The sequence below is a fragment of the Hypomesus transpacificus genome, chromosome 11, assembly GCF_021917145.1.
Source record: "Hypomesus transpacificus isolate Combined female chromosome 11, fHypTra1, whole genome shotgun sequence".
Lineage (NCBI taxonomy): Eukaryota > Metazoa > Chordata > Actinopteri > Osmeriformes > Osmeridae > Hypomesus > Hypomesus transpacificus.
The window spans coordinates 9,733,796-9,761,793 of NC_061070.1; the positions used below are offsets into that span (position 1 = coordinate 9,733,796).

The 27,998-nt window shown below is 44.3% G+C and overlaps 1 protein-coding gene across 1 annotated transcript; it reads left to right on the forward strand.

Moving 5' to 3' along the window:
• The first annotated feature begins 78 nt into the window (after positions 1–78).
• Positions 79–27,998, forward strand: rasgrp3 (RAS guanyl releasing protein 3 (calcium and DAG-regulated)). Its single transcript, XM_047029302.1, has 17 exons — positions 79–414; positions 12,025–12,223; positions 12,327–12,429; positions 14,297–14,359; positions 15,408–15,539; positions 16,552–16,699; positions 17,033–17,206; positions 18,144–18,260; positions 18,892–19,167; positions 19,397–19,477; positions 19,609–19,722; positions 20,010–20,125; positions 21,205–21,352; positions 22,991–23,027; positions 23,188–23,337; positions 23,601–23,965; positions 25,023–27,998. Exons 2-17 carry the CDS (start codon positions 12,154–12,156, stop codon positions 25,029–25,031), a joined length of 2,103 nt encoding a protein of 700 aa, XP_046885258.1. The 5' UTR covers positions 79–414; positions 12,025–12,153; the 3' UTR covers positions 25,032–27,998.

Consider the following 27,998-nt stretch of genomic DNA (forward strand, 5'->3'; position numbering starts at 1 on the left):
AGAGAGAGAGAGAGAGAGAGAGAGAGAGAGAGAGAGAGAGAGAGAGAGAGAGAGAGAGAGAGAGAGAGAGAGAGAGAGAGAGAGAGAGAGAGACAACAGGCACACAGAGGACACGGCAGGCTATGATCACATGCTCCTATCTTTCCCCCTCCCTCCCTGCATCTCTCTCTCTCTACGGCGTGCTGTTTTGTTTAGCCAGCCAGACAGCTATCCACAGGCACACTGAATACACACAGCAATAGTCACACAGCTGACAACGCCAGAGCAAGGGAGAGAGGGAGAGCGGACACGCTGGCTCTACACTGTCCAACAGCATGACCAGAGTGAGGGCTCAGCAGTGAGCTACACCAGTCCCACTGAAACAGTCGAGGAGTCACTGAAGAAGCTAAGAGAGACTGAGTCTCTGGCAGGGAGGTAGGACGAGTCCCTTGTGTATAACTGTCATTCTGTGCGACTTTGAGCATGCGTGTCGGGAAGGAATTGTGTCAAAGTTGTCCATGTTTTCATTGTTTACAAGTATTAAAATGTGTTAGTTTTTTTTGTGGATTTGTGAAAACAGATTAAGGCTACTTTGAGGTATCTTGGGGATTGTGTTAGAGGTGGGCAGCATGTAAAGCGTGTCGTTTTACACCAACTTTTATTCTATATGTCATTTATATCTTCTCAAATAAGGGATTCAAGCAGACATTCAGGACTTGAAGTCTGCTCCAAGGTCGCACTGAGACACAGGAGTTGCAATTGATTTGGAGTTGGAAGACTTGCTTGTGTGCGAGCATATCTCACTCCCAGTACGTTATCACTCATGAACTGTCAGTGGTTAGGTTGTGTGTGTCTCAGACAGGAAACAGGTGTGTCCCAGGTGTGTTTGGGTTTCGTTATGTGTGTTTGATACAGTATCGGTGTATTCCCATGTGTGTTCTCCGCAATCTTTTACCGGGGCTGTATCATAGGGGAATATCTGTGAGTGTTTTGGTGTGAGCGTATACGGACGCTCTACCGACGTTGAATCGTATCGGTGAAAGCGTGTGTGTGTGTTTACACAGTGTATGTTCATCCATCAGTCCCAGAGACTGGGGGACTGAGCCGTGTGTCAGCATTCCATGGCGTGTGCTGGGAAGCATGACAGATGACATCACAGGGGGGTGGCTCTTCGACAGCCTGTCGTCGCTCGTTTAGATTTATTCAAGAGCATCATTTTGAATTGAACTGAAGCACAGGAGGAGAGATGGAGTTCTCACTGAACACACCACCACACTAACCGTCCTTGCAGTCCAAACAAACCCAGAGATTACAGGAGATATTTAGTCATGCACTACTTAAAGAAAATGCCAAATGGAACAACGCCACGTTGAGGCATGTTCTGTTGAGCACACACCTGAGCCAGGCTATTGCTGAGGCTCTCACCATTGCATGTTGCTGTGAGAGGGAGAAGGAGAGAGGGCCGGTGTTGTGATTTACCGTACCACCAAAACTATGACTTGAACTCCCAGTCTACCCTGTCAGCATAGAGTTAGCAGGGAAGGAGAGTGTGGAAGAGGCAAACACCATTCTCCAGTCACAGGGCCTGTCATAGCCCAAGGTTGTTTGCTTCCTTTATCATTCTACTCTCTTCCACCCTTTTCTCCTTGTTTTCTCTCTCTCTCTGCTCCTGTGAATGACACTGTTGTAATAAGTGCCAGGTTTGATCACGTTCTCAACCCACAAAACACAATCGGCCAGAGCAGGATAGCACCTGAATCAAAATACCAGGAAGTTTTGGTCTTGAGCTATTAGGTCTGAGCACCTGGCACCTGGCACTTTTTTAATAATTAAGCAGTATTAACAGAACCTCCTCTTTTCTCACTGGCTTCTTCCTCCTTCTCCTGTCTCTCTCTCGCTCTGTCCTCTGTCTCTACGTCTCTCTTTCTCTCTTCTTTGCATGTCTCTCAGGACTAGTAGCACCTTAATCCTGTATAGCAAGTCCTGTTCGATCGTCACCACAATCTGCTCCACCTGCGCTTCCCAGCTGATGTTAATTATGGCAAACAGACTACTGAGAGGGAGAGATAAATCACTACCACAGGAGAGCCTTCTCCTTTCTACTCTCGTCTCTTTTCTACTCTCGTCTTCTCTCGTCTCCTTCTCTCGTCTCTCTTCTTCTGCAGCACCTGCTTTTCTTCTCCAAAGTGGACGTAGCGCTCACCTCGAATCGAACCAGCGACCTTCTGATTACTAGCCCGATTTCCTAACCGCTCAGCCACCTGACTCCCTGTTACCTCTTCACTCTATCTCTCCCTCTACCCCCCCCCCCCCTGCCCTCTCCTCCCTCTAGTAAGGCTACACAGATTGTTATTTGCAGAGCAGTCGTGCGCCGCAGCTCTTGTTTCCAGTAAACTCTGGGGCTATTTATAGTGTGTGTGTGTGTGTGTGTGTGGATAGGCCACGCCCACTCCTTCCCCACTCACTGTGTTTCATTGACTGAGCCAGGAGCAAGACTGACAGAGGAGGACAATGTAGATGGGAGATGTGGGAGATGTGTGGGTTGTGGGAGATGTAGGAGTTGTAGGTTCCGGCAAAGGGAAGGCCAGTAGCCCAGTTTTCCATAGGACTGAAGTGCTGAGGTCACTGTGCTGACTTCCTGTGGGGGAAAAAAGAGGATCCTAGTGTGCTCCCAAGCTTTCAAGAAGTTTGTCTCCGTCTGGACTCTGGAGCAATAACAGGGACTGGTAAACGGGAGTTGGTGTGTTATTGTGTGAGAATAATGGGACTGATATCATAAAAAGAGAGATGAGTTATCTTTGAGTTACAGGGCTTCTTTGTTGCCTTGACCACAGTCCAGGGTTTTACTGATAGGTTCGGGTTCCTGGACCTGGACAGTTTCATTGAGATGATTTAAAGTGATCTTATTCGGTAAAAAAGGAAGGGGTAAATTCCCAAACATCACAACATTTGGTCTTTCGTATTGGCCCTAGGCATTCACGAGGCAGGTGAATTAACATGCTTCCAGTAACAGGACTTCAAGAGCTCCATTAGGACACGGAGTGAAGACAGGTGCTAATGAATCTAAAGATATCATCTTTAATCAAAAATGTTTTCCTGTAAAAGTGAAGCGAATAATATTAGCCTGTCTCAAGGGAGAGCATGTATTTTTGGAGTTATCTGACCAGTAAATGGATTGTTCACTCTAATTGTTTTAGCTATTCAATGTTGCCTGGATGCTAGTCTGTCTCTCAATCACTGGGGCCTCCCAGGGTTAACAAGCTACTGGCTCCCAGATTGCATCTATGTCTGTGAGGTGCATGCTGGCCCTGCCATTGTTTGATAGAGAAATGGAAAGCAACTCAACCTTGTCACCCCCAGCAAGAGGGCGGATGGCTGCAATTTAACATCAGAAAGCACTTACCACCGTCAGAAGGTCCCATATCTGTCCTGCTGTTCCCTGCTCCCCCCATCAGCCGTATGAACCCATCCACAGACCCACCTCAGACACCAGTGGGCCATGCGCTGCAGACTCTCTGTTTACAGGTGGCTCGTCACATTCACTCGGGTGGAATAACCGGCTTTTCCCACAATGCAACTCATTTGCCCGGAGGCTGCATCTGTAGCGTCCTAAAGAAACATGCCTTCGTTAGGACGCCTCCCTGTTGTGATTTTGTGATGTGCCACAGCTGAAATCAAGTTCAAATGGAAAAGTCAGTTGTGTTTTGGTTTAGGTGAGTTTCTGTCACAAATGTAATGTATATCATATACATATACAATATCACAAATGTTTGGAAACGTTGGAAAATGTATGGTGTTTTTACTTTAACGGGAGACAAATGCAGTATGCATGAATTAGTCATAGCATCAAAATGGCATTGGTGGTACATAATGAATAAGGGAAAACTTCTTAACAAAACAGTGGGACATCAAACAATGTTTTTCAGAAGAGGAGGAAAGAACAATGAAGCACAGTGGAATAAACACAGATGTTCAGGCATGGGAAAGAGAGAATGACAGCCTTTATTTGCATGAGAACATTTTGATAAAATGAGCTGTGCATTATTCAATCACCAGTGTAACAGTGAACACAACTGTTTTTGTGTTTGACTAGAAACGTCTCTCAGTGGAGTATTTATTTAATGTTCGAGTATCGTTTGTAGACTAAAGATTTGCTTTGTAAAATTCAAAGCCAGGACAAATCTATTTATCACAGTCTCTCTGAAAATGTAGCAGTTTTTAGGTTTCCAGGTATGACACGGTTGAGACCGAACACACTGCCAGAGATAAAGATGATCAGTCATTTGTCATATTTGGATCATGTCTTCAAGGGCAATCGTGGGCATTGACAAACTATCTTTCCTACAAATGTAATTAAATGATGTTGTAAAAAGTAATCAGAGTTCACATCATACAATCACATCAGTTTCAAAATAGGGGAAGGCTTAAAAAAATCTCCCCACCAATTTTAATACATGTAGTCTGGGGCTCCAATTCTGGATGACATTTGTGGTTGTAAGTTTACCAGTCACGCACTCAGCACAGCACCAAATGTCATAGTCAGCAGAGTAGTGAGTTTACCATCCCTCACACACCTGCAGTCCATTTACCTAATTCATTCACTCCCCTCACCTGTTTCTCACTGCCTCCTTATCGTGTAACACATTCACTTCAGTGTGAAGTCTTGTTTGCTGTCATAATTGCTGTCATAAAAGCATGTATTCCTAGATTCAGATTTTCGGGTATATTATTTCTGATTATTTACCTTCTTTGACATACAACTCTGATTCCTGTCTTGACCCATATCTGGATGTTAATCCTGAATGTCCTGACCTTGCCCAATGCTTATCCCATGTAGTTGCGATTGCTTTTTTGTTCTTGACAGTTGACATTGAAAGCAAAACATTCCAATCTAATAGTTGACAATGTAGGGTTGCTGTTCAGGTTATCTTGTAAAAGCTACCGGCCGGTGTTGCCTGTAACTTGCATGCCCATGAAGCAGGATATGTTGTCATTGTTTTTTTATCTGAAGGAGACAAAACAATGAGTGCAGCGTCACTGGAAGTTTTTTTTGGAACACACACATACACCAAGGGATGTAAAGGGCTCCCTAAGTGTTTGGTCTATCCTGCCTCAGTCACACATTTACTTGAAGATCGTTGACGTTGATTAGCCTCCCTTTGCTTTGAGACTCATAGTTTGCAGTCCAACAATTGGACTCAAACGAGCACCTGCTGGTCAGGTTGACTCTCATTCCTTCATGTCTTCTTTCACTTCACTTTCTACGTGCTTTGGACCTGATGGTAGCTGTCTGAACAAATGGCAGAAGATGGCCGATCATAAGACTGAATGTTGGCCTTTGAGGCAGGAGCTGCAGTCTGCATTAGTATATAGGGAGTCAAATGAGAAAAATCAAGAAAGACACAGAGCAAGAGAGAGAACAACATCAACGACCCCCTCCTCCCAAACTTATTGTGACACATTTCCTGCCCTGCTCTTTTCCACTTTACCTTGTGGTTCCTATATTTAGACCCAGCTCAGGGAAACCATCCAGCAGGGGCAGGAAGACTAAGTTGGGAAAGAATGGGAGGAAGTCGACTTGCCATTTAGACAAACAATCCACACTAGAGGCTGCTAGCATTAGCAATTTAGCTGGAACGGTTTGAGGGAGAATACCGAGACGGTTGAAAGGACATCCCCAGAAAGGACTGAAGAGGATCTAGCTCGTTTTGTTAGAACACTGGGAGTGGATTGTACAGTCGTGCAAGTGAACCTCCTGAATGGCTCTGGATAAAAGCATGTGAAAGAAGATGCTGTTGCTGTGGATTTGAAGTCCCGATGTGTGGATCCAGGAGATCTACCAGGAAGCTCATGGTTTCGTGACCTAACTCTTTGGATTCATCAGTTTTCATTCATCTGGTAGGTGGATGGTACGCTACTGTTAACAGCTTCAGCTTGAGTATGCACAGGGTTGCTTCTTTTGTATCCGTTTAGATACAAAATGTCAGGCATTTCATCCAAGTTGACCATTAAGCTCTGCCTTGTTTTCTCCTTGCTGTATTACCAATGCAAATATAATCAACAGTATCCTAACACAAGAATATGCTACATGTTGCAGAAGGGTATAGTCCGATCTTATACATGTGGTGGACAGCAGCACAATTCAGAGGCTTCCCTTTGGTACCGTTTGAGTTTTCAACCTAGAATGTAGAGCGTAATGTCCTCTGATAGGCATGCATGGTTTAACAGACATTGTCCGAATGAACCGGCCCATACGCTGACTCGGTCCATTGTTTGTCACATACTAATGAGGCACGTTCAGAGTTTGAAGCGACTCTGAAGCGGTTTGAAGCGACTCCCTGGTGGAGGCGAGCCCCATGTTGAGAATGTGGACCCAGGAACATTCTGGGTGATGATTCTCGGGGGGTGAGGTCGCTGCAAGATAAGAAGGGGCGCTCTTCATTGAGATTCCGTCCGTGCGTCGCCGCCTGGATCCCACACTGCATACCTGAGAGAGAGAGCCCTCCTCAAGCTGATTCATTCAGTTAGCGAGAGGCATCTTCACAAACGCACTCACACACACCCACCCACAAACACACTCTCGCACACTCACACGAGAATGAAATGAAACCGTTAGGTCAGGTAATGAGATATGGTTTGCATATTGCTTCAGTATTCTGTCTCCCTTTCTCATCATGTCCTGCAGACATATTTGCATAGTGTGGTAAACAGGATAGAGAAGAGGGGTGACTTCTTCGGTTTGTCTGTTGTTGTTGTTGTTCTTGGAGTGAGGTTTTGTTATCCTGAGGACATGAAAATAGAAACATGCCTATCTGGGCTTAGGTGTTCACTGGAATCAGTGCAAGGGTCATACTATTTTGGAAATAGTAAGACTTGTGTTGCAATGTCAATTGACGACATTTCTGTCTAGGACATATTTTTGGTCTTTGTGACTTGTAAATCCCATTCGCTATAATCATACGGTCCATCGGGTCAATTGAGGACCTGACAGAATGAAAGTCATGTAATGTTATGTAAGCTGTGTTAAGTAGGGATAATGCCTTGGGGTCTGGATCTTTGGATCTTTAAGGAGGAAATATGTGTCACAAGCCAATATCTATTCTGTGTCCACAGAAGTTGTTTCTAGTTGTTTTTTACTTTAACAACTTTTACTTTTGTCATTTGGTTCAGTTTATTCCGACTGTTACCTTGACTTCTCTAACACGTCTGATATTAAGACAAAGTCATGCACTTCCACCTTCGTTCACATCTGCTACGAAACATTTCAAAATAAAGCCTATTGATAAATCGCCAATTAAAAATGAGTTAAGATATCAGAAGGGAGGTCAGAGTCAATAGACAGGAATGACCATTTTCACAAACCCCACACCCCAATGCAGCAAAGTGCATCTCCTTGAACGTTTGGAGACCTGTGGTGGAATCGCCGGTGTTCCCTGTAGGATTCAAAACTCAATGACCAGTTAAATGAGAACTGATCCGATTATTGATCGAGGGGTGAGGCTCAGCCTGGGGCTGGGGGGGAGGAGATGGACGTGCCTCACGTGAGCAGCCCTGTGCTTGCTGTTTCATCTGCCTCGAGCTGTCAACAACACCCCTGTGAATACAGGAAGGTTGATCTGAGGTTGATGGGTTGGTTGTAGTTGGTTGGTTGTAGATAGCTTGTGGCAACATGCCAGTAGGTTTTGGTAGTAGAAAGGTTGTACTGAGATGTACTTTGGTTTCCATGCAACTTCTGCTTTTGTTATCTGTTATAGAGCCCAAATCAGTTGGAAAACAAGCTCATCTCTTTTTGACCTTTTGTTGCGGCTCTTCTGAGCAGCCTATGTGTTACATATAGCACATTGTCTAAGCTTGCTTTCTGCGAGAACTTGGGTTCAGCAGTTTATTTTACATCAGTTCCTCAGACCACTGGTGCCATGCTCCGAAGCACAAGGGTCCCCATCAGAAATATCTTTGAGAGCTTGATCTGATATAAACTGAACTCAAGGTGTTTTAAGTTATGTTTTGGTGTTTGCAGGAATGGAGGATGCACTGCACACAGCACTGAACTTACGGGTATTTTATTATTCAAAGATATAGTTCAAGGATTGTGAGCTCTTAAGTCTTCAAGGCCAGAGGTTGTTTGGATCTCTGAAAAGGTGATGTCAGCAGCCATGTATCAGTGCTGCTGTAGGTAGGATGAACAGGCCTTAAGGCTACTGTCGGGGTCATTATGTGCTCAGTGATCAGAAGAGGCACATGTGACTGGCTTGATACACGCACACACACACACACACACACGCAAACTAACAGCATATGGCTGTGGTGGACAGCTGCTGGCAGTTCTGCTACTGCCAAATCAAACGATTGCCGTGTCTGATCCACATCTGCTTCAGCCCGTCACTCCAAGGCGCCACGCATGGTTCCTGAGTATGTGGAGGTCTTTGCATACGATGCTGAAAACCTATTCATTTCTCTTTGTTTAGCACATGTCCTTCCTAAACAGTGAAAGGGGAGATAGACAGTGAGCAACGATGAGCAACAGTGAGTATGCGAGTAGTGCGTGTGCGGGCACGCACAAAATGTCCATGGACTTCATTTGTGCCAGAGTGTGTCCACAAGCAAAGCCGCTCTGATTAGCAGGCGAGCAGGGTCACATGTGGGAGCTGTTCCACTGCTGCAGGCTTCAGACTGTGTTTACAAACAGGAGGAGGGCCAGTGTAGTGTACTCCGCCATGGGACTCAGTCGCAGGCTACAGTAGCTCTCGGCTGCATCGCAGCTACCGCAGCCCACTTCACCTCTGGGACGACTGATCTTTGCCCCGGACTTGTGGTTGGCTGGTTTCATTGTGGTGCCTGTTAGGGTAAGATGGTATATGTATGTGTTCGTGGGTTTGAATGTTTTTGTGTGTTTGAGAAAGGGGTTGGCTTTTCTTTTTCTTTTTTGGCTACGTTTCTCTTGCTTTTGAGCTCTCCTTGTGAATCTCCTCCGAGATTGAAGTGGAAGGTTTTGTTTTGGCTTAAGGTCAGCAGAACATTCTGGATTGGAGCTGTCTGTCAGGGCGAGAGACTGTGCCTCTGTCACTGAAAGACGAGAAGGGGGAGATGTGACTGTAAGACCGGGCTGCGGAGACTGTCCTTGAACGACACAAAAACTGTGTGTGTGTCCGTGTTTGTGTTCGTTTGTGTTAGGAGTCGAGCCTGTGTTTGCATGTCTGCGCGTACATGGATTGTGTGCCTGTGTGTTAGCCACAGCCGACACTGTGACCCATTGTGGAAGTCGAAAACACAAGTCATGCTAAAGGTTGGAGCGGACCCACACATATTGTACAATAGTATTAGGAAATCGCTAAGAAAGAGAAAGCTCAGAGGAGATTAAACAATCAGAAGGGATAAAGAAATAATGCTACACTGCTAATGTAAAGCGATCAAATACCATTAGGTGGCAACCAGTGGTGACTGCAAGGCCATGTGGAATAGGAAATGGAGATATCAAAGATTAGACAACAAAGTCAGCACACAAACTGACCTTTTTAAGGTCGCGCCATGCACTTTCTCGAATTAAGTAAACGGAATGTTACCTTACATTCTCCAACCCTCCCCCTTATCCCTCCATCCCTCGGGAGAAAGGGACACAGATGGTTTAGTGTTGTGTTGCTGTATGGTCAGAACACTGTGCTGAAGTCCCGTTCTCTCGATGATTTCACGCCACAACACAGACGACACTCAGTCTGTGAACCTAAGGGTTTGTTTGATACCAGTTCTGTACGCCTGGCGCGTCAGGGAGCTTCTTACAGCGACGGCGTAACCTTGTTTTGAATTTGACTTGTCCCCGGTCTGTGCTGGCTTCAGTCGGAACTTTTAGACAGAATGCATGAGGAGCAGGAGGTTGGGTTTAGACTGTGCATGTGTAGTTTTCGATAACGTCGATAACGGTTGCTGACTCAGGGTGAAGCTCAGACTGTTCAACTGAGAGCCTGTGAAGTTGACAGAAGGACGCACACTTGAGTATTGCAGAGGGTTTACAAAAGTTTCATGCGAGGCTGATCACTTAAGTTCAAAAGAAAGTATTGGAGAAATCGTTTTCAGTTGCAATGCATAAGGATATAGAGGCAAAACCTGGGGAAAAGGAGCATAATCATGTGTTCTCTATCCACCAGAAGACTGTGCATTGGACAAACAGATAGCGTTCCACATTTTCCATATAGGTGATAACAAGACAGTGATATGACGCGAGAGCTACAGAAATAGCTTTTTTTCATTTTTTATATATAGAACTAACCATATTGCGGATGCACTTTAAATTGACAAGGTTAACTACAGCAGCAGCTAATGTGAAGTCTTGAACAAAACAGTTAATGGGGACTTTGATTGATTCTATACTGAGGAAAAGTCAAACAGTAACTATCAAATTTAAAGTTTCCAAATTCATTACCAGCCGGACTATGGTAACCAGCTGTGCGTAAGCAGTAGCTTATCTGGTGTTGGGAGCACCACTAAGTCCTTTAACGCTAATATAATTGCTTTAGCTAAACAAGCCAGGGCATATCTGCGATGATGTCCATTTCAGCTCCAGGCCTCAGCTGTTTCTCCTCTGTGCATTGATATCGGCTGGGGAATAACACAACAGACCAAACTCATGTTCTCCTCTGCGCTGAACATTTCCACGCCTCTTGTTAGATGTCGTCATGTGATCACTTTCACCATCAGCATTGGGCATTGTAAATCATGCTTGCACCGGTATTAATCAAAAGGTTTTATCTGGGAAGCAAATGAGATAGCTGTGCATTAGAAGGATGGTGTTTTCTGATTATTGTTTGGTCACCAATCCAATCAAAGATTACCCCCTGATTTATGTTTGTTTCTGAGCCTTAATTAAAAAGGTTGCCTCAGTCAATGCTGTGGATGTAGTCCATCTAAACACTAACAAACATGGTATGTGCCAGGCTTGATGGATTTTGCTAAAAATGTGGTACGTCCATGAAAAAAGGAAGATCTTATCAACTCCATTTAAAGCTAGAGAACTCTAATCTCTTTCTAGTCCTGGGACAATGGCTTGGTTCATTTGTAGAAAAAAAACACATAAACACGCACACATACACACAGAGCAATTACACTCGTGTCGATATTGACACAAGTGTCACACAATCAATTACAAGGCAGGCAGATGACGTCTTGTTCGCTCCTCACCAAGGTAACGGCCACAGATACGCACAATACCATTAATGGGTTCCAGATCACCCGGGACCTGCTACCTCTGTGTGCTTCTAATCCTCCTTCCCTGGCTTGTAGCCCTCACTGGTTAGGTCTGTTAGCCCAACACCAATCTGTGACCTCCCAATAAAAACCAAGACAACCACACATTTTCTGCTGTCCCACAAACTAGGCAAAGACGCCCTGTGACGCCATCTCTGATGTCACGACCGTAACGTGCCACTATCAAAAACAAGGATCTCTCTGAAATGTACAGCATTGCCGTCATGAAATGTTAGCGGCTTTGTCAAATCCTGGAATAATTATATCCCAGAAGGGCTCTTTTGGGAGTGTAACTAACCCCTTGTGTCGTTCCCAGTGATGATACTGTCTGGACTGAAATAACAATCATATATTCATTAAACAGAAACCACTGTATTCTTCTTGCTTTAAGGCAGTCTTCAGCTAAGCCTGGGGTAGACAGAGGTGGCTCTTGTCCGCTTCAATGGGCTGGAAGTGTCTTATGTAATTTGCATGGAATCATGAGCTGTTTCGGTGAAATCACGCACTGCGCACATCAGAAAGTCGTTAAAAATTGATAGCTTCCACAGGAGTTCTCAAACGGTCCTTTCTCCTACAGATGCGGTACTTTTGAACACGTGCTTGAGATCAGTGGGGGCTGGTGTGCGTGTGAATTTGTGTAAGTGTGTGTGTGTGTGTGTGTATATATACACAAACAAATACACACACACACACACACATACATGCTTAGGAAGGACGACACATGCAACGGCTAAGCATGTGGTGTTTCCATGTTTGTGCCACAGACAGCTTGATAAAGAGTTGTCCTCCCTGTCCTGCCTCCTTGCATAGAGCTCGCGACTAGGCCTGGCGTGTGAGCAGGTGTTGACCTCCGACCTCCGAGTGTGGAGGTGTGCCATGCGTTCTCCCGCCCGGGGGGCCTGAACCCGTCTCAGCTGTGAGGAGTCGCCCAAAGGGACCATGGGATCATCCACGCTGGGGAAAGCAGTCCCCCTCAACACGCTACTGGACGCCTGCATCCAGGCTTTTGGTGAGCGACCGGTCGTATCCATACACACACACAAACGCAAGGGGAACCGTCTCTGACCGACATGGCTGTTCCCTCTCTCATGCGATGTTCCCTCCCTCCGTAGATGACAATGGGGAGCTGCAGTCCAATCAGCTTCCTCGTACTGTGCTTCTGATGCACCGCTGGTATGTCACGTCCACAGAGTTGGCCGGGAAGCTGCTCATTATATATCCTTCCACGTGAGTCCACAGCTAGCCCAGAACAATGGGCGCTTGGCAGTAAAGTGTTCCTTTCTATGGAGTGTTTACTGTGCACTGGACTGTATGGGTCATGCATGGATGGAAACGATTGGATGCAGAAGGAGGCCAAGTTGATTATTGCGGAGGGGTTTATCAAAGTTTCATGCGCTTCAGGAGAAGAATCCTTGGCGAACATACATGTGCAGGGTCAAGCACACGCGTGCCAAGTGTCCACTGGAGACGTGTGCCTCTATTTGTCCCATCTTGCGGTCCTTCCTCCCAGGGCTACTGGGAACAGTGTGGGCATACACATCAGTAGGACCCGTCCCGGGGGCTAAGTCCAAGCGCTCACGTTGACGTGAGCAGGAGAATGAACTTACTCACTCGCTTGCAGCATTGATCATCATGCTCATGATCTCAGTGCACTGGTTTCCAATCAAAAAGACAAATGGATGCATCCTTAAGTCCAAATAATATGATTTCAAAGATAGGCTCTCTCACAAAGGAAATGTATCCCATATTGATTAGCATTAGCTAGCTAATAGCATTCAGTGCTATCCTTTGTAGGATTTTATTAGGTGCGCCATGGCTCTGCTTTCTTATCTGTTATGTGTGTGTGTGAGTGAGTGGTCAACATGCTGCCTGGAATCTCTTGTAGCCGGTATGACCACCTAAGTGTTTTGCTGTGAATCATGGTCCTCAGACAACCTTCAGCAGGGACTTCCTGTTTGAACTCCTAGCTTCCTAGAAATTAATCACTGATCAATAAGGGGTTGACCTTAGGATATTATGTAAATCTCCTTGAGACCAATTCCTGGTCATCTGCTTATGTGTGCATGTTTGTGTGTTAGTGTATGCATGTGTTTCTGCATGTTTGTGTTTTCCATTGCATAACCTTGTTCATCCCAAGAATTTGTGCCTACGTCATAGTGTTTTGTTGGCACTTTGAGTGGCAGTTATTGTGTTCAAAGATAAAGACCCTATCCACCAATCATCGAACTAGTAGATAATACTGTATTTCTTGATGACTGTATTTCACAAGGCAGGATGGGAGTTCAAAATAAATTGCACTTTGGGGTCTTACGATTCAGGAAATGGTACATCTTAGTTGTAAGTTAACTGAAAGCAAAGACACACTTCACTCTTCCCTCCTTACACTTAGTTTCCGGTTTCAGATTTATAGTAACTCTATATCCTCCTTGGTTTTGGTGACAGGACAACATGTGACAGCAAGATTTACGTGTGTGTTTTCGAGTTAAAAATCAGTCCAAAAGTTGTGTGTTTTCTGCAAGCGTCATTACCCGTGGACCTATCAAACCTCTTAGGATGGTATGTAGTGGAAACATTCTCTGAGCAGGGGCCGGCCTATGTAGATTCTGTGCACAGGAGCAGCTGCGAGCCTTTGAAGGTGATGGTAGACAGGTAGCACCATCCCCTGCAGGCTTGGCCCCGTGCCCAAGGCCTCTCAAAGTGCCACTTCCAAGAGATATGTATGTCAATGTTGGTGGAGAGGAAAACTTGTTAACTGGCCCGGTTAACAATAATTCAAAGAATGTGCTCAAGTTAGTCGTTGAAAGGTTCAACTCATGGGGCCGACCTTCCATTTGTATTTCTATTGACCAGATACTGGACATTCCTGTGTGGATTCTTTAGCTGTTCTTTCGGGGGTATGACTTTGTGTCCAACAGAGTGCACAGCTGCTGCTTGTGAACAATTTTCTTGTTTTTTTGTGTTCCCCTTTTGTGGTGTGTGTTTTATTTTGTTCTTTTTATGGATATTTTTAAATGAAAAAGTGGGAGGCTGTTTTTGTGTATGGTAGCCAGTCTCTCAAAGATTGACCTTAATCCTTCTCCACGTATCGTGACTGCCAAGGGGATGACTGCCAAAGAACCAGACTGAAGATCTGCTATCTAATGAGGTAAATACCATGTTTATGTTTACATTCACCCAATTGAGCTGTAATCCTGAAGACGTTTTTTTTTTGTAAGAAAATCCCTTCCAGCCCTTTGGCTCAAACTGCAGTGGTCGGTCGTGTGTTTCTGTATTTCCTGTCTTGAGGCTCCATGACTGACTGGCTGACACAAGGGAAAAGGAAGTGATGTAATTTGAAGTGACAGTCAGCGGCCATTCTCATGGGACACGGGCATGGCCAGTTGTATGAAGTCGATATGTTGTTCAGCCATGAAAGCCTTGAGCGAGTCAGCCATCTTGAGATGCATTATTCTATAGAAGATAGTCCTTACACACCCAATAAATTTAGACTGCTTCTTCAGCCCGATGCATCGAAAACATGAACTTGTTTTATCTTTTGTCAGCAAAAAGTATGCTGAGAATCTAAAACTTCCATGGTAGTAAAACATTTTTATGGTTGGAATGGGACCAAAAGGTGTAAATCAAGGTAGATGGTAGAACCATATTACACACAGCTCCACTGGACTAGGCGTCAAATTCAATTTAGTTCTATTCAAAACCCTCTTAAGCCCAAGGGAAATTCAAGAATTTGCCACTCCCTGAAGCCTCATCCCCCCTCCGGGCCACCCCACAGTTCAGAGCCGGTCCACTCAGCCCTCAGTCCTGCCTTCCCTGTGGATGATATCATACTGAATCATCCCCTCCTCCTCAGGGCCACACACACTCTATTAGCTTGCTTTAGCCACGCTGGGCAGCCGGACGCTCCCAGGGACGCTCATAGTAAACATGTTGTGTAGCAGCACACTGGAACAGCCGGCTGCAGCAGCGCAGCTAACGATGGTAGAAGGGTCTAACATGCAGTTCATTAAAGGTCAGCGCATAATGAAGCCCAGAGAACAATATTGTACGGGCTTATTTCTGCTGATGCAGTGTAATCTCAGTGTATCACACACGGATCACACACATGCAGTTTAGGGTAAATGTTATTTGGACAGTGCCATTTTAAGTATCGTGTGTGTGTGTGTGTGTGTGTGTGTGCGTGTGTGTTCCCTCAGGTACTGGATAGTGACGTTCCCTGCTGAGTTTAACCTGGACCTGGGCCTGATTCGGCTTACGGAGGAGTTCAGAGATGTGGCCGCACAGCTGGGCTGTGAGGAGCACTTTAAACTAATTGACATCTCGACCATGTGAGGGACGCCAGCATTCTGGAACATTGTGTGTGTCTCTCTCTCTCTCTCTCTCTCTCTCTGCCTCTCTTTGTCTCTGTCTCTCTCTGTCTCTCTCTCTCTGTCTCTCTCTCTCTCTCTCTCTGTCTCTCGTAATGCTTAATTCACCATTTGCATGAATTTAATAAGAAATGCATATATATATATATATATATATATATATGTAGATGCACATGTTATAGACATTCAAGGGTACAGATAATGTAGCTTTGTCTTCTCCTGCCAAGCTACCTGTGACACAAAGCAATATCTTTCAAGCTGTCTGGCTGTTCTCTTGGCCGTTCCTGCAATTTTGGGGAAATGGTTGACCATCTCCACTTGAACTGTGACTATCAGATCAGGTTTTGGGTACAACATAACCAGCTGATTGGAGAGTTAACACACACATCCACAAAAATAATTATCAGTTCTGGCACAGTGGTTTCAGCAAAGTATCTCTGAGGCATGAAAGTCAGACAAAAGTCAAACAAAACAAAGATAACAAACAGCCAACAGGTGTTCGTTATTGAATCAGGCAGATACTACATCATAGACCCGACAGTCACAGTATTTTAAGAAAACTTACAGGACTCCTACAAGCCAGGCCTAGAAGGTCAAGGATTATGGTTCTCTTGACCCCAGTACTCGTCTTCACCCAGTGCGTAGAAGGCTGCTGCTCAGCCTGCAGAATGTATTTCAGGCCTGACTACTGTTCTTTACAGGCCTTTCATTGATACAAAATATCGATGACAGTAAGAACACATATACTGTATATACATTATGATAATATTAATAATAGATTATTTATTTTTTGGCAATGGCTAATCGATTAATTGTGATTAACATATGCACATAGGACATGTTTGATTTTCCCACAGAATCTGCAGAGCAAATATAGTACAGACAGCTTATGCATCATACACAAATCCACACGAGCCGCCTCATGCTAACCTCATGCCCTGACTCCCTGTGTACGGCGTTTCCCTCCCTGCAGCCCATCATACGACTGGATGAGGAAGCTGACCCAGAGGAAGAAGCAGGCCAAGAAAGGAAAGGCCTCGCTGCTGTTTGACCACCTGGAGCCCGAGGAGCTGGCGGAACACCTCACCTTCCTAGAGTACAAGTCGATCAGAAGGATATCAGTGAGTGTGGAAACATGATCCTGCGAACACATCCACCTGCTCTGCTCCTTTCATCTCTACTTGCCCTCCATCACACACACACGGCCCACCTTTCAACCTCCGTGCGGAGTGATTTTTTTCCCACGGACCTGGGTACATTTCCCAATGTTTTTATAGTTGAATCAAGGGGTTGTTTGTGCATGGTATATCACAGCACAGGGAAGTGGTTTATTGGTGTCGAAGATGTTTGAAAAACTGCCTGTCGCTGAATGCAACTCAACAGTGCTTTTGTCACTTAACTGTCTCTTTCTCTCTCTTTCTCATATACACACACACACACACACCAATGCCCAGTTCACAGACTACCAGAGCTATGTGATCCACGGGTGCCTGGTGGACAACCCGACCCTGGAGCGCTCCATCGCCCTGTTCAACGGCGTGTCCCAGTGGGTCCAGCTCATGGTGCTGAGCAGGCTGACCCCTCAACACCGCGCTGAGGTCATCACCAAGTACATCAACGTAGCCCAGGTAGGAGGGGAGAGACGGGAGGGGGAGGGGAGAGGGAACCACATCAAACAAGAAATTTAGAGACTGTTATTGTTCTGAAGAATTCCTTCCTTTTTTTTTTTTTTTTTTTTTTTTTTACTATAAAGTTTTATCTCATAAGAAATCTAGAAGAATAAGATGTGGGCCACATACTAATAATAATTTAAACCACCATCTATTATAAAAACCCAGAGACCGTCAAAATGAAAATATGGCGTGCTAAAAACCCACTCAAACCACATCTCACATGAGGAAAACGCCTGAGGAAAGGTGAGGAGAGTGTAGGTGTGCGAAAGGGCATCAATTATGCACATGAACAGATACGCTCAGGGCTTCCCTGAAGCTGTAACCCTGTCTCATCACTATTTATATGATTCTCCGTTTCTAATTGCTACATGCGTTGGAGAGGGAATGGCTCACAAACGTTTAGGAACATGCCACTGGGTCTCTCCATCTTGTTTGAGTGCCGGGCTGTTCTCCTTAAAACCTATCAGCTTGCTCCTGAAACGATTATTCAGCAGACTAATGTCCACAGCTCTCTTCCTTGTCTCTCGTCTGCCTCTATTAATGGTGAAGGCAGTCTCTTCTTTACTAATGCAGAAAGGTCTCTGTTGGAATGCAAGGATACTTTGGGTCTATGGAGAAGCACTACGATGTTAGAGCACTTTCCCCTGGTAGGCTAGTATTGATTTCGATGTTGTATTGATGTTAATTGTAGGTTGTTATTGTTGATGTGAGATTCTTTTGAGCATGCCACCTTATGGGTTGTGTTCTTTTCCTGACATTCTCTTCCCCTCTTATCTCTATCTCTGAGTATCTCTCTGTCTCTGTCTCTCTTTGTCTCTCTCTCTCTTTCTGTCTCTGTCTCTCTTTCTGTGTCTGTCTGTTTGTCTCTCACCCTCCTCCTTTCCTCTTTCAGAAACTCCTCCAGCTGCAGAACTTCAACACATTGATGGCGGTTGTTGGAGGGTTGAGTCACAGCTCTATTTCTCGTCTGAAGGAGACCCATTCACACCTAGCCCCTGATGTCACCAAGGTCAGAACGCTGCCCTGTCACCTGGGGCCACCTGTGCTCTGTATGTCCCATCCCCACACTTTGCTCATTCTGATATCATAATAATATTGTAATGTCATGTTATTAGATACCATTAATGTTTCACTGATTACCTAGGTCAATTTAGATAACATTGACAATGTCATTTAGGTGAACAATGTCTTTCAAATGAAAAGATAATACACATCAACTTCAAAATAATACAATTCCATATCTTGGTAGAATGGAGGATTTCAGGAAGCACTTATCTCATGGAACGCCTCCTGACATTGATACAGATCTGTGTGGGATTGGTCGTTGATGTATGCTGCTTCTCTCTCTCTCTCTCTCTCTCTCTCTCTCTCTCTCTCTCTCTCCTCTCTCTCTCTCTCCTCTCTCTCTCTCTCTCTCTCTCCTCTCTCTCTCTCTCTCTCTCTCTCTCTCTCTCTCTCTCTCTCTCTCTCTCTCTCTCTCTCTCTCTCTCTCTCTCTCTCTCTCTCTCTCTCTCTCTCTCTCTCTCTCTCTCTCTCTCTCTCTCTCTCTCTCTCTCATTTCCTCCTTGGTTATCTGACGTTGATTGTTTCCCTGTCATTTCCCACAAATGCATCTCCCCCCCCCCCCCCTCCAACCCCAGATCTGGAACGAGATGACGGAGCTGGTCTCCTCTAATGGGAACTACTGTGCCTACCGCAAGGCCTTCACCGACAGTGAGGGCTTTAAGATCCCAATCCTGGGGGTCCACCTGAAGGACCTGATCGCCGTGCACGTGGTCTTCGCCGACTGGGTGGACGACACCAAGGTCAACATTGTGAAGATGCAGCAACTGTACCTCACCTTTAACGAGCTGGTGTCCCTTCAGAGTGCCGTGGCACAAGTGGAGCCCAACATGGACCTCATCTACTTGCTCACGGTGAGGAAACAGACCGGCACTCAACAGGAAATTGATTTCTATCTTCAGTGCTATGAGTCATTAGCCATCCTCTCGACAGGATACCAACTTGGTTGTACTGGGAACTGAGTTGTTTACCTGTGCTGTTTGTCAGTATTTCAAACGATGAACCTTATGTTTCAAGTCAGGGCAGCTGGCATGTCATTGTGCGTTCAGTGTAACAGTGTGCTGTATATTCTTGTTTCCCCAGCTCTCTTTAGATCTTTACTACACAGAAGATGAGATTTATGAGCTATCGTTGCTCAGGGAGCCACGAAATCCAAAATCATTGGTGAGTCTTGACTTCCTTTGAGGATTACAAATTGACTTTACAACCCCTTAACATCCCAAGTCCCAACATGCTTGCTACTGTATGAACATACAACTGAGAGCTGCTGTCCTCATGTCGTCATCTCTCTTTAGCCTACCTCTCCTACGACGCCCAACAAGCCCCTGGCCCCACTGGACTGGGCGTCAGGGGTGCCCACCAAGCCAGACCCCTCGCTGGTGAACAAACACATCAGGAAGGTGGTGGACGTAAGTAGCGCGCATTAAGGAACAGTGTTGACTCCGGAGGACACTGGAAAATGCCGGTTTGAGTCCTGTAAGGACGTGGCAATCAGTCGGTGTTAGGCCAATCACTGTAGCAGAAAACAAAGAGATGAGAAAAGGATGTGAAGCCCATCCACGTCCATTGTGAGGAAAATAATAGAAAGTTTAAAAACGAAATAGGCTATTTTGGTCACAATTCCAAAGAGTGAGACATGTTTAAGTTCCACACAATGAGCATGTCAATTCCTTTGTTCGTTTCTCTTTTTGGGAAGTCTGTATTCAGGAACTATGACCATGACCATGACGGCTACATCTCCCAAGAGGACTTTGAGAGTATTGCTGCAAACTTTCCATTTTTGGATTCCTTCTGTGTTTTGGACAAAGACCAGTGAGTGTGCCACCTTTGCCAAAGTCGTAATCTGAACTGTGACATGCACACTGCATCCATAGCTTCCTGTCTGCTTCTCAGCCACACAAAAACAGTGCCACATTTACACTCACTCACATTAACACACACACACTCACAAGCTCAGTCACAAGCACATTTGAATTCTAACACACACTCACATCCCCCACACACAAACACATTTTCGAGTTTCCACACTCACAACACACATTCCCCAAAGACATTCACACGTGTAAGCTTCCCATAGACTGAATTTCACACATTCACCCCATCTCTCTCACATGCAACTTATTCCCTTCCACCCTTCCTGTTTGTCTGTCTGTCTGTATGACTGTCTTTCTCTCTCAGACACACACGCAGAGTATAACAACAGAATAAATGCTTTAAAATGTTGATGTGCTTTCCTACTGTATGCTAAAACAGTAAGCATTTTTGTCAGCAACACAAGGTTTTTTTTTCATTTTTTACCTGACATCACAAGGTCAATCCCCTATTGTAAAACTGCAGAAAAACTGTGAGATCACAACAACAGACTCTAGTCTGCTTTTAGCCCCTGAACTGAAGGAGGTGCTTGGTCACTGTAGCTTGAGGAGATGGGAGGGTGAAGAAAGGTGAAGGTTATGGCTGACTATGAAGGACACACACACACATTCACACACATACTCTTTCTCTGCATCCCCTGCCTGTCCTTGGTGGTTCATCTGTTCAGTGGAACGCTCAAATCATATCTCAGTCCGCCTCAGTGACTCTGACTCAGTGAGTAGGTCTGGAGGAGGAGGAGACAGGAGGGAAAGGGGAGTGGAGAGGCAGCCTTCCAACTGTGCTCGTAAACAAATTAATAAAATGCTATTCTCTTTTGGACAAACACAGAATTGAGAATATGATTTGCAGTACTGATGGGACCCAAGCAGACTGAAGATAGTCTTGATCATTCATACTTTCATTTAGCTCATGTTTTCTGAAGTATACATGCTGCCCCCCGTTCTGCCATGACCCCTTTTCTCAAATATCTTTTATTTGGTCTCTTGTCTCTCTCTTTTCCTATCACTCCTTCTCTTCAGGGACGGTCTGATCAGTAAGGATGAGATGATGGCATATTTCTTGAGGGCCAACCCCCTGCTCCAGTGTAAGATGGGGCCTGGCTTCATTCACAACTTCCAGGAAATGACATACCTGAAGCCAACCTTCTGCGAACATTGTGCAGGATTTGTACGTATGAATTTCACATCTTTCTTTGAGAGGATTTGAAGAGTATTGTCTAACACACCTGTATTAAGGTTGAATAGAAACGGTAACCCTTAACTCAAAAAGGGTCTTCATAAGTGTTAATGAAACCTCAGATACAAAATATTTAATACCCAATAACTATGTCCTTCTTCATCAGAAATGGGAAGTTATTTTCAAAATAAGAGTACAGATAGATCTGAAATACTAAATTTGTACTTTCTCTGCTGTTCGGACCAATGAAATTGTCAGGGCGGGCTTTATACAATGATGGACAGATGATCAACAGTAACGTAATCAACCACGTCACCAAAGAGCACTTGGGTTAAATTTGTTTTCAACAAACAACATCTTACGTTGCTCTGATTGGTTGTAGGTCTATCCAATTGAGCGAAGAGGCATTTGTTTTACGAGTTCGGTTGAAACACGCCCCATACTCACAGCCCAACGGAGAGTTATCAGACTCATATTCTGACTAATATTATGAGTATGACAACGTCAGGCTAGCATTTTGATGATTACAATAAATGTTTAATGTTAGAGTTTGAAAATGCACCTAAAACAACATTGAAGTAAAGATTGTTGTGAATGATACATTGACATTTATGAAGGTGTGATGGTTGCTTATAAAAATCCCTTTCAAGTAAAGTGTTACTAAAAACCCACAGGAGGGCAGAGAAGTGTTGGCAGTATTTTCAATCTAAGCCAGGACCTTGCACACGCACGTTAACTCTTTGAAGCAACATTACTGTGAAACTGTAGATTTTTTATAAAATGGTGACAGAGACAGTAGTTTGAAATCAATTGCTCTGAAGGATTATCAGAGTAACGTTTGATTTTCCACCTGTATTTATGTGTTGGAGAGACAGGGTTGTGGTATCCTATTTCAGAGACTTCGGGGTTGTTTTTTTGCCAACAACTTATTATATAATCTTTAAACAAACCATGACAAGCCCATGGTCAGCTACAATATAATGAAACCATGCAGACGTTTATCTGTACTCTGGTCCTTTGTCTGAGTTCCTACCCGATGGGTCTCCTTGACCTTCTGAAAGAGGAATTACTCACAGTGCATGGAGGGAATCAACATACAGAGAAACAATATGTTGACGTGACTGCTGGCTACTGCGGTCAGTTGTAATTAAGATGGATAAAAACAATCAGTTGACGGAACACTACATTCGTGTTGACTAATTCTACAGAAGAACTTGTATGACAGTGTATGCATACACACCGTACCTGTGAGATCTTGTTTTGTGCCTAATGGCGTAATGACATGCACAATGTCGTCCATTGTTGTTTTCCTGACTCGAATGCTGCATTAGATGCATCTGTGAGACAAGCACAATGATGAAATGAGAATATTCTCACAAAGCAAACTGGCACAAATGGATGTATACGGCAGGCAGGCAGGCGCACACACATACTCACTCACACAACACTCACACACACTCACATAGTTTACAGGAAGGGTGTTGTGAGGAATTATATCCTGTTTATGGTACAAAGGTTTACACTTCCGTCTTTGCTCACTGTGTGAACATGCTTCCACCATTACAAATTCTAACATTCTCCTGTTGTTTCTCCCTCCCGGTCTCTGTTGTGGACCTGCTGCTTGTGCAGCTCTGGGGAATCATTAAGCAGGGATACAAGTGTAAAGGTAATCTTGGACTTGGGCCTCATATAATTTATTTGTTTGTGTTTCATCTTAGTTTTTGAGTACCCAAACCAACAGAACAGTGACACAAGTGCAACCTACATCATACAACTGACCTCAGATGGTATATGTGTCTATTGTGTATGTATGTGTTGTGTTTCAGACTGTGGGGTGAACTGCCATAAACAGTGCAGGGAGTTGTTGGTTCTGGCCTGCAGGAAGCTGCTTCGCTCCACGTCTCTGGGAAGTGTCTCCCCTGGAGGACTGACTCACAGTTCTCTGCCCAGCAGCCCCGCACTGCCCACCTGCAAAGGTACAGGAACGCCCCTCCACCCCTTAATTCTCCGTTTGCTTGTTGACCTTTTTCATAGGCGTACAGATTTTGTTTGATCCACTAGTTTGTCTCTGCTGTAAGTGCAGTTTCTTTTCCCAGAGGGCATTCTTTTTGTCTTTCTCTATTCAGCACCTGTAGAATATACGTATACACACCTGTTAACTTATGCTGGACTTATACGATAACAATATAGAATTGAACATAAGCTCTGCCAGTCCATTTAACTCGAAAATGTCCTACAGATGAAGACGAGGTGTTTGAGTTTCCCACAGTGGCCCCGGTGGGTCCTGACCTGGAGGGCAAGTCCATCACCCTCATGACGGGATCAGCCCAGCGGATCTCTGTCCGTCTCCAGAGGGCCACCACCAGCCAGGCCACACAAACAGAGCCCCTGTGGCCAGAGCATGCCTGGGGGGCCGGGGATGGGGGGTCGCACACCTTCCCCAAGATGAGGTACCGGCCCCATAGGAAGGCCTCCAAGAACAAGGGCTTTGCCCGCTGGGAGAATGAGTCTCAGGTACCTGCACGGGGCAGGAGGGATTCCCAGGAGCAGACGGATGGCCCTGCTGAGGTGGTGCACAATGGAATAACGGCACACAGGGAGAAGGTGTGTGTGTGTTTGGGCTCGCTTCACATTAGAAGAAGGTTTAAAACGTGAAGTGCGTTTGTGTTTAGGTTGGTTCCAGAGAATAATGACGTTATATACATGTTTCTCTTGCTTTACTACAAGGTTAACGACAATGCTATTCTGTCATGCACATGTTTCATGACATTTTAAGTCAGTTACATTATATTCAGTTTCACCAATTTCAGCCCACGCTTGTGGTGTTTTTCTTACCCTTGGATAGAATACACGTTTGCTTATCTAGCACAAAATGGATAACCTGTGCTAAGTCTGAATCGGTCATGGAAAACAATCCTTTCTGCAACTTCTTTGTTCTCTGTGTCTGTGCCCTACACCCTTCACCCTTCAGGCCAAAGCAACAGAACATTTTGTTCTGTTGTTATCAAAGCCTTGCGTACTTCCATCTCTGTGGAAACAAGTGGATTCAGAACCAACACACAAAGAGACATTTTCTCTTTCATTCACAGGGAGATTATCTAGATGAAGGGAGTGCAGAGGCCAGAGAAGCACTCTGATTGATAGCCTCTTGTGTCAAACTGTTTACCTTCATCAGATTAGGATGGCTAAACCAAGCAGGATATTTTGGCAGCAGTGCAGCATGTCAAAGATTTGATTGAGTCAAAACAAGGTGAAATAAAGTCTCTACTGTATTATGATAAGGTACTTTCAGCTTTTTAGATATATGGATTGGAATTAGAGAGAAAAAAAACGTCAAAATCTGCTGTTTGTGACCAGACTAAATTTTCAATTCTGAAGCCGATTTGAATGTTGAATGCTGTACTCTGTCAAAATCTTACTTCAGTGCAATCTACAGTCAGGGTTTGATAATGACGCTATTTACGTTCTTTGTTGACTCTCTTACATATACATTTATAGTTCCATAACACAGTGGATAGGGTATAATGTTGAATATGAAAAAGTGCATCTGGTCAGTCAATAAAAGCATTCAGCTAATGTGTGCTTACACTGCTAACAGTGAATTAAGTGTGTGTGTGTACATGTGTGTGTGTGTGTGTGGGGTTACTCTCTTCCTTGGCAGGACAGCTGACTTGGCCACAGTGAGGGCTGGACCAGGGGCCCCCGGAGGCCCCCGCGAGCCCGCCCCAGGAAGTTCTCCTCTCTCGGGGAGGTACTTGGCTGCCTGAAGCCCCCGTTTGGTGACCCAGAGTAGCCCTGCCCACCCTGGAGCACTCTCGGCACGCCCAGGACCCTCGTTCTGTTCTTGCCAGGAGACAGATCTCGAATGAAGACATAGAAGATTCACAGGGACTGTAGGGGCTGAGAGGGAGTGAGAGGATTTGGTTGGTGGAACTGAGGAAATCCTGGCCTGATTGGTGTAAAACACTCCAGGATGTCCCCCAGCATCACACTCTGCCTTCACTCGCCTCGAGTGTCATTGGCAAAGGATCATGGACATCCAGGAAGTGCTTTAGGGTTATTCAGGCTCAACCGCATATCAGCGTTGGACTGAGTGAACAGAAATTATCGGGTTTTGACTGTGCCTGTGTGAGTGAGCACATAGTACATATTGCTATTTAATGCGTGAATGGGAAATAACTTTATTGTGTTTTAAGAAGAAATGTTAAGGGCAACTACAATTTGTCAGGCGGTGTCACTAAAATATCAGTTAGTAAACATTCAGTAAACATTGGGAAGAGTATATATTGAACGTGGTATGATGGAAAGTGTGGAAAATTAGTGTAAAGGGTGAATGCATGGTAAAATGTGAATTGTATGGAACGGTGCAAACCTGTGGAAAGTGTGGGATAACATGAATGTGAATGAGAGTGAAAACAAGGGTATGTTTCTGAGGGTTCTTTCATTTAAAGTGGACACAAAGCCTAACTCAACAACTGATCGTTCATTATGTGCCAGTTCCATGTCTCAGTCTGGAATCTGAGAAGAAAAAGGTACTTCAAGAGTTAGCTAACAATGCAAAAGGAAAACACACTGTCCATTTAGGAATTGTATACAGATAGTAGTCAGGGCTTTTTAGTTTCTATATAATTTCAAAGGGACTTCAACTCAGAGGACTGCCATTTTAATGAGTCCCGGCCAAAGACAAACCAAGGAGCTATACCGAGACATTTCTTGTATTTGTTCCTCTTTAACGTTCGGTCAATTCACTATTGGTTCCCACTGATCAAACATTGTAGACTTATTCTGCTCAGCATGTTCTATTTTAGAATTACAAGGTCTCTGAAATATAATCCTCAAACTTATACTTTTTCAACCATTACTATCTAAATGTGTGTCTGTGTCAAACATGTTCATCCTCCTATCCCCATTGAGTAACTAGCCACGACCCATAACCTTTTTAAACTGTTGATGGATCAAGTCTACTGGCTGAAGGCCGAGGTAGTGGAATGAAATACCCACTAAGTCCCCCCACCTGATTGCCCACAGGCAGCACCAGGTGTATGACCAGGTGACTTGTTGCACAGTGGTTGCCAGGCATCCGTAGAGCAGGCCAGTCCCTCCTTAGTCACCAAGGATACAGTAGATTACATAAAGTGATGCATGCACAAATTAGTGTGCGAGTGTGTCTTGTTTTGTGTTTGTGTGTCTGTGTGCGTGCACATGTGTGGGAGGGGTCCTTTCATGTAGAAAGTACAAGAACCACCTGCCCCTCCTCCACTACTGCAGCCCCCCCCTCTCCCCCCCCCCCCCCCCCCTTAGGGTAGGAGGGAAGAGCAGGTATCGGCAGGTGAGTTTGACATGGAGATCTCTGAAGAGACAAAACAGGCTGGCCTTCTGATTGGATTGGTGCTGTCAACCACAAGCACCATTTGTGGTTGAGAGAGGGGAGACAGCTGATATTCTGTTAGAAACACAATTTATAGGAGGATTGATTGTAAGGACACGACTGGGATTCAAGGGGGTGACAACGGTTCACACAAATGTATAGTTTATAGATTCATTAACGTATGGTCTATCTAAATAGAAATACCAAACTATTACAAATGTGTTGCCATCATTTTAGTACAGACACAAAACCAAACTCACATAGGTATGGCTAGCTTATTGACTTAAACTTAAGTTAGGATGTACTTTGAGCATGCATTTCAGTAATAACACTAATGAATCTCAACCTGTAAAAATTCTGGTGACTTTTTGTCTCCATCACGTAGACACCGAATGATACTTGATCTCATTATGACTTTTCTTGATGGTTTTTCTCAAACATCTCTGAGATATCATGCTATGAGGGACATTATGATAATTACAGTCATCCTTACTACTACTGTGCATAAAACTGTTTTGTATTCACATTTCAACAATTGTTTGTATTTTTTATTAAACTGTTATTGACTGTAAGAGTGACACTATGATCATCTTACTATTATCATGAACTGGTCTACTTGAGAGAGAAAAAAGTGTTATCCCACTTGATTGTATATTTATAATATATTTTACATTATTATTGTCTATACTGTTTGTATCTATTGTTGATGGAGAGCCTTCTGTAGCATTGCAATTTGGTCATTGTTATTTTATTTCCATGTACTTATTTTGTTTTATTTTCTAAATGCAAACTAGATGTTTGATAGAATAGAATAGTTTTATCAGTTTAACCTGCCACCAATACAGATATACTTCTTCAGGAAAAAGTGAAGCCATGGAGTGGTTAAAATCTTACCACTCCACCCCTAAATATTGTACATTTTACAGATCAATGCAGGTTATTTTACACCCATTCGAACCTTACTTGATAAATGTATACATATTCTATGTACATTGACCCATAAACTCCCATTTATTAAATCAAAGGACAGGATTCTCTGGTCTCTTTGATGCGTCTCTATTTTTGCTTTTATTTTGGTATCTTTATTTATGTTTAGGGATTTTTGGGAGTTATGGTATTTAAAAATATATTATGTATTTTTCTAAAAAGAAAAAAAATAAGAAAATTATAACTTAAAACTAAATAATAACGTTTCTCATTAATCATACTAACCAACTGGTTGTACTCTTTCAACATCTGTAGGGTCTTGATTGTACTTCTAAATGCTGA

Excerpts from the sequence above, each read along its gene's own strand:
- rasgrp3 (XM_047029302.1), top strand. The coding sequence starts at position 12,154 with ATGGGATCATCCACGCTGGGGAAAGCAGTCCCCCTCAACACGCTACTG. Across the intron at positions 18,261-18,891 it reads TAGCCCCTGATGTCACCAAG|ATCTGGAACGAGATGACGGA; the intron begins GTCAGAACGCTG and ends CTCCAACCCCAG. Across the intron at positions 23,338-23,600 it reads CGCACTGCCCACCTGCAAAG|ATGAAGACGAGGTGTTTGAG; the intron begins GTACAGGAACGC and ends AATGTCCTACAG.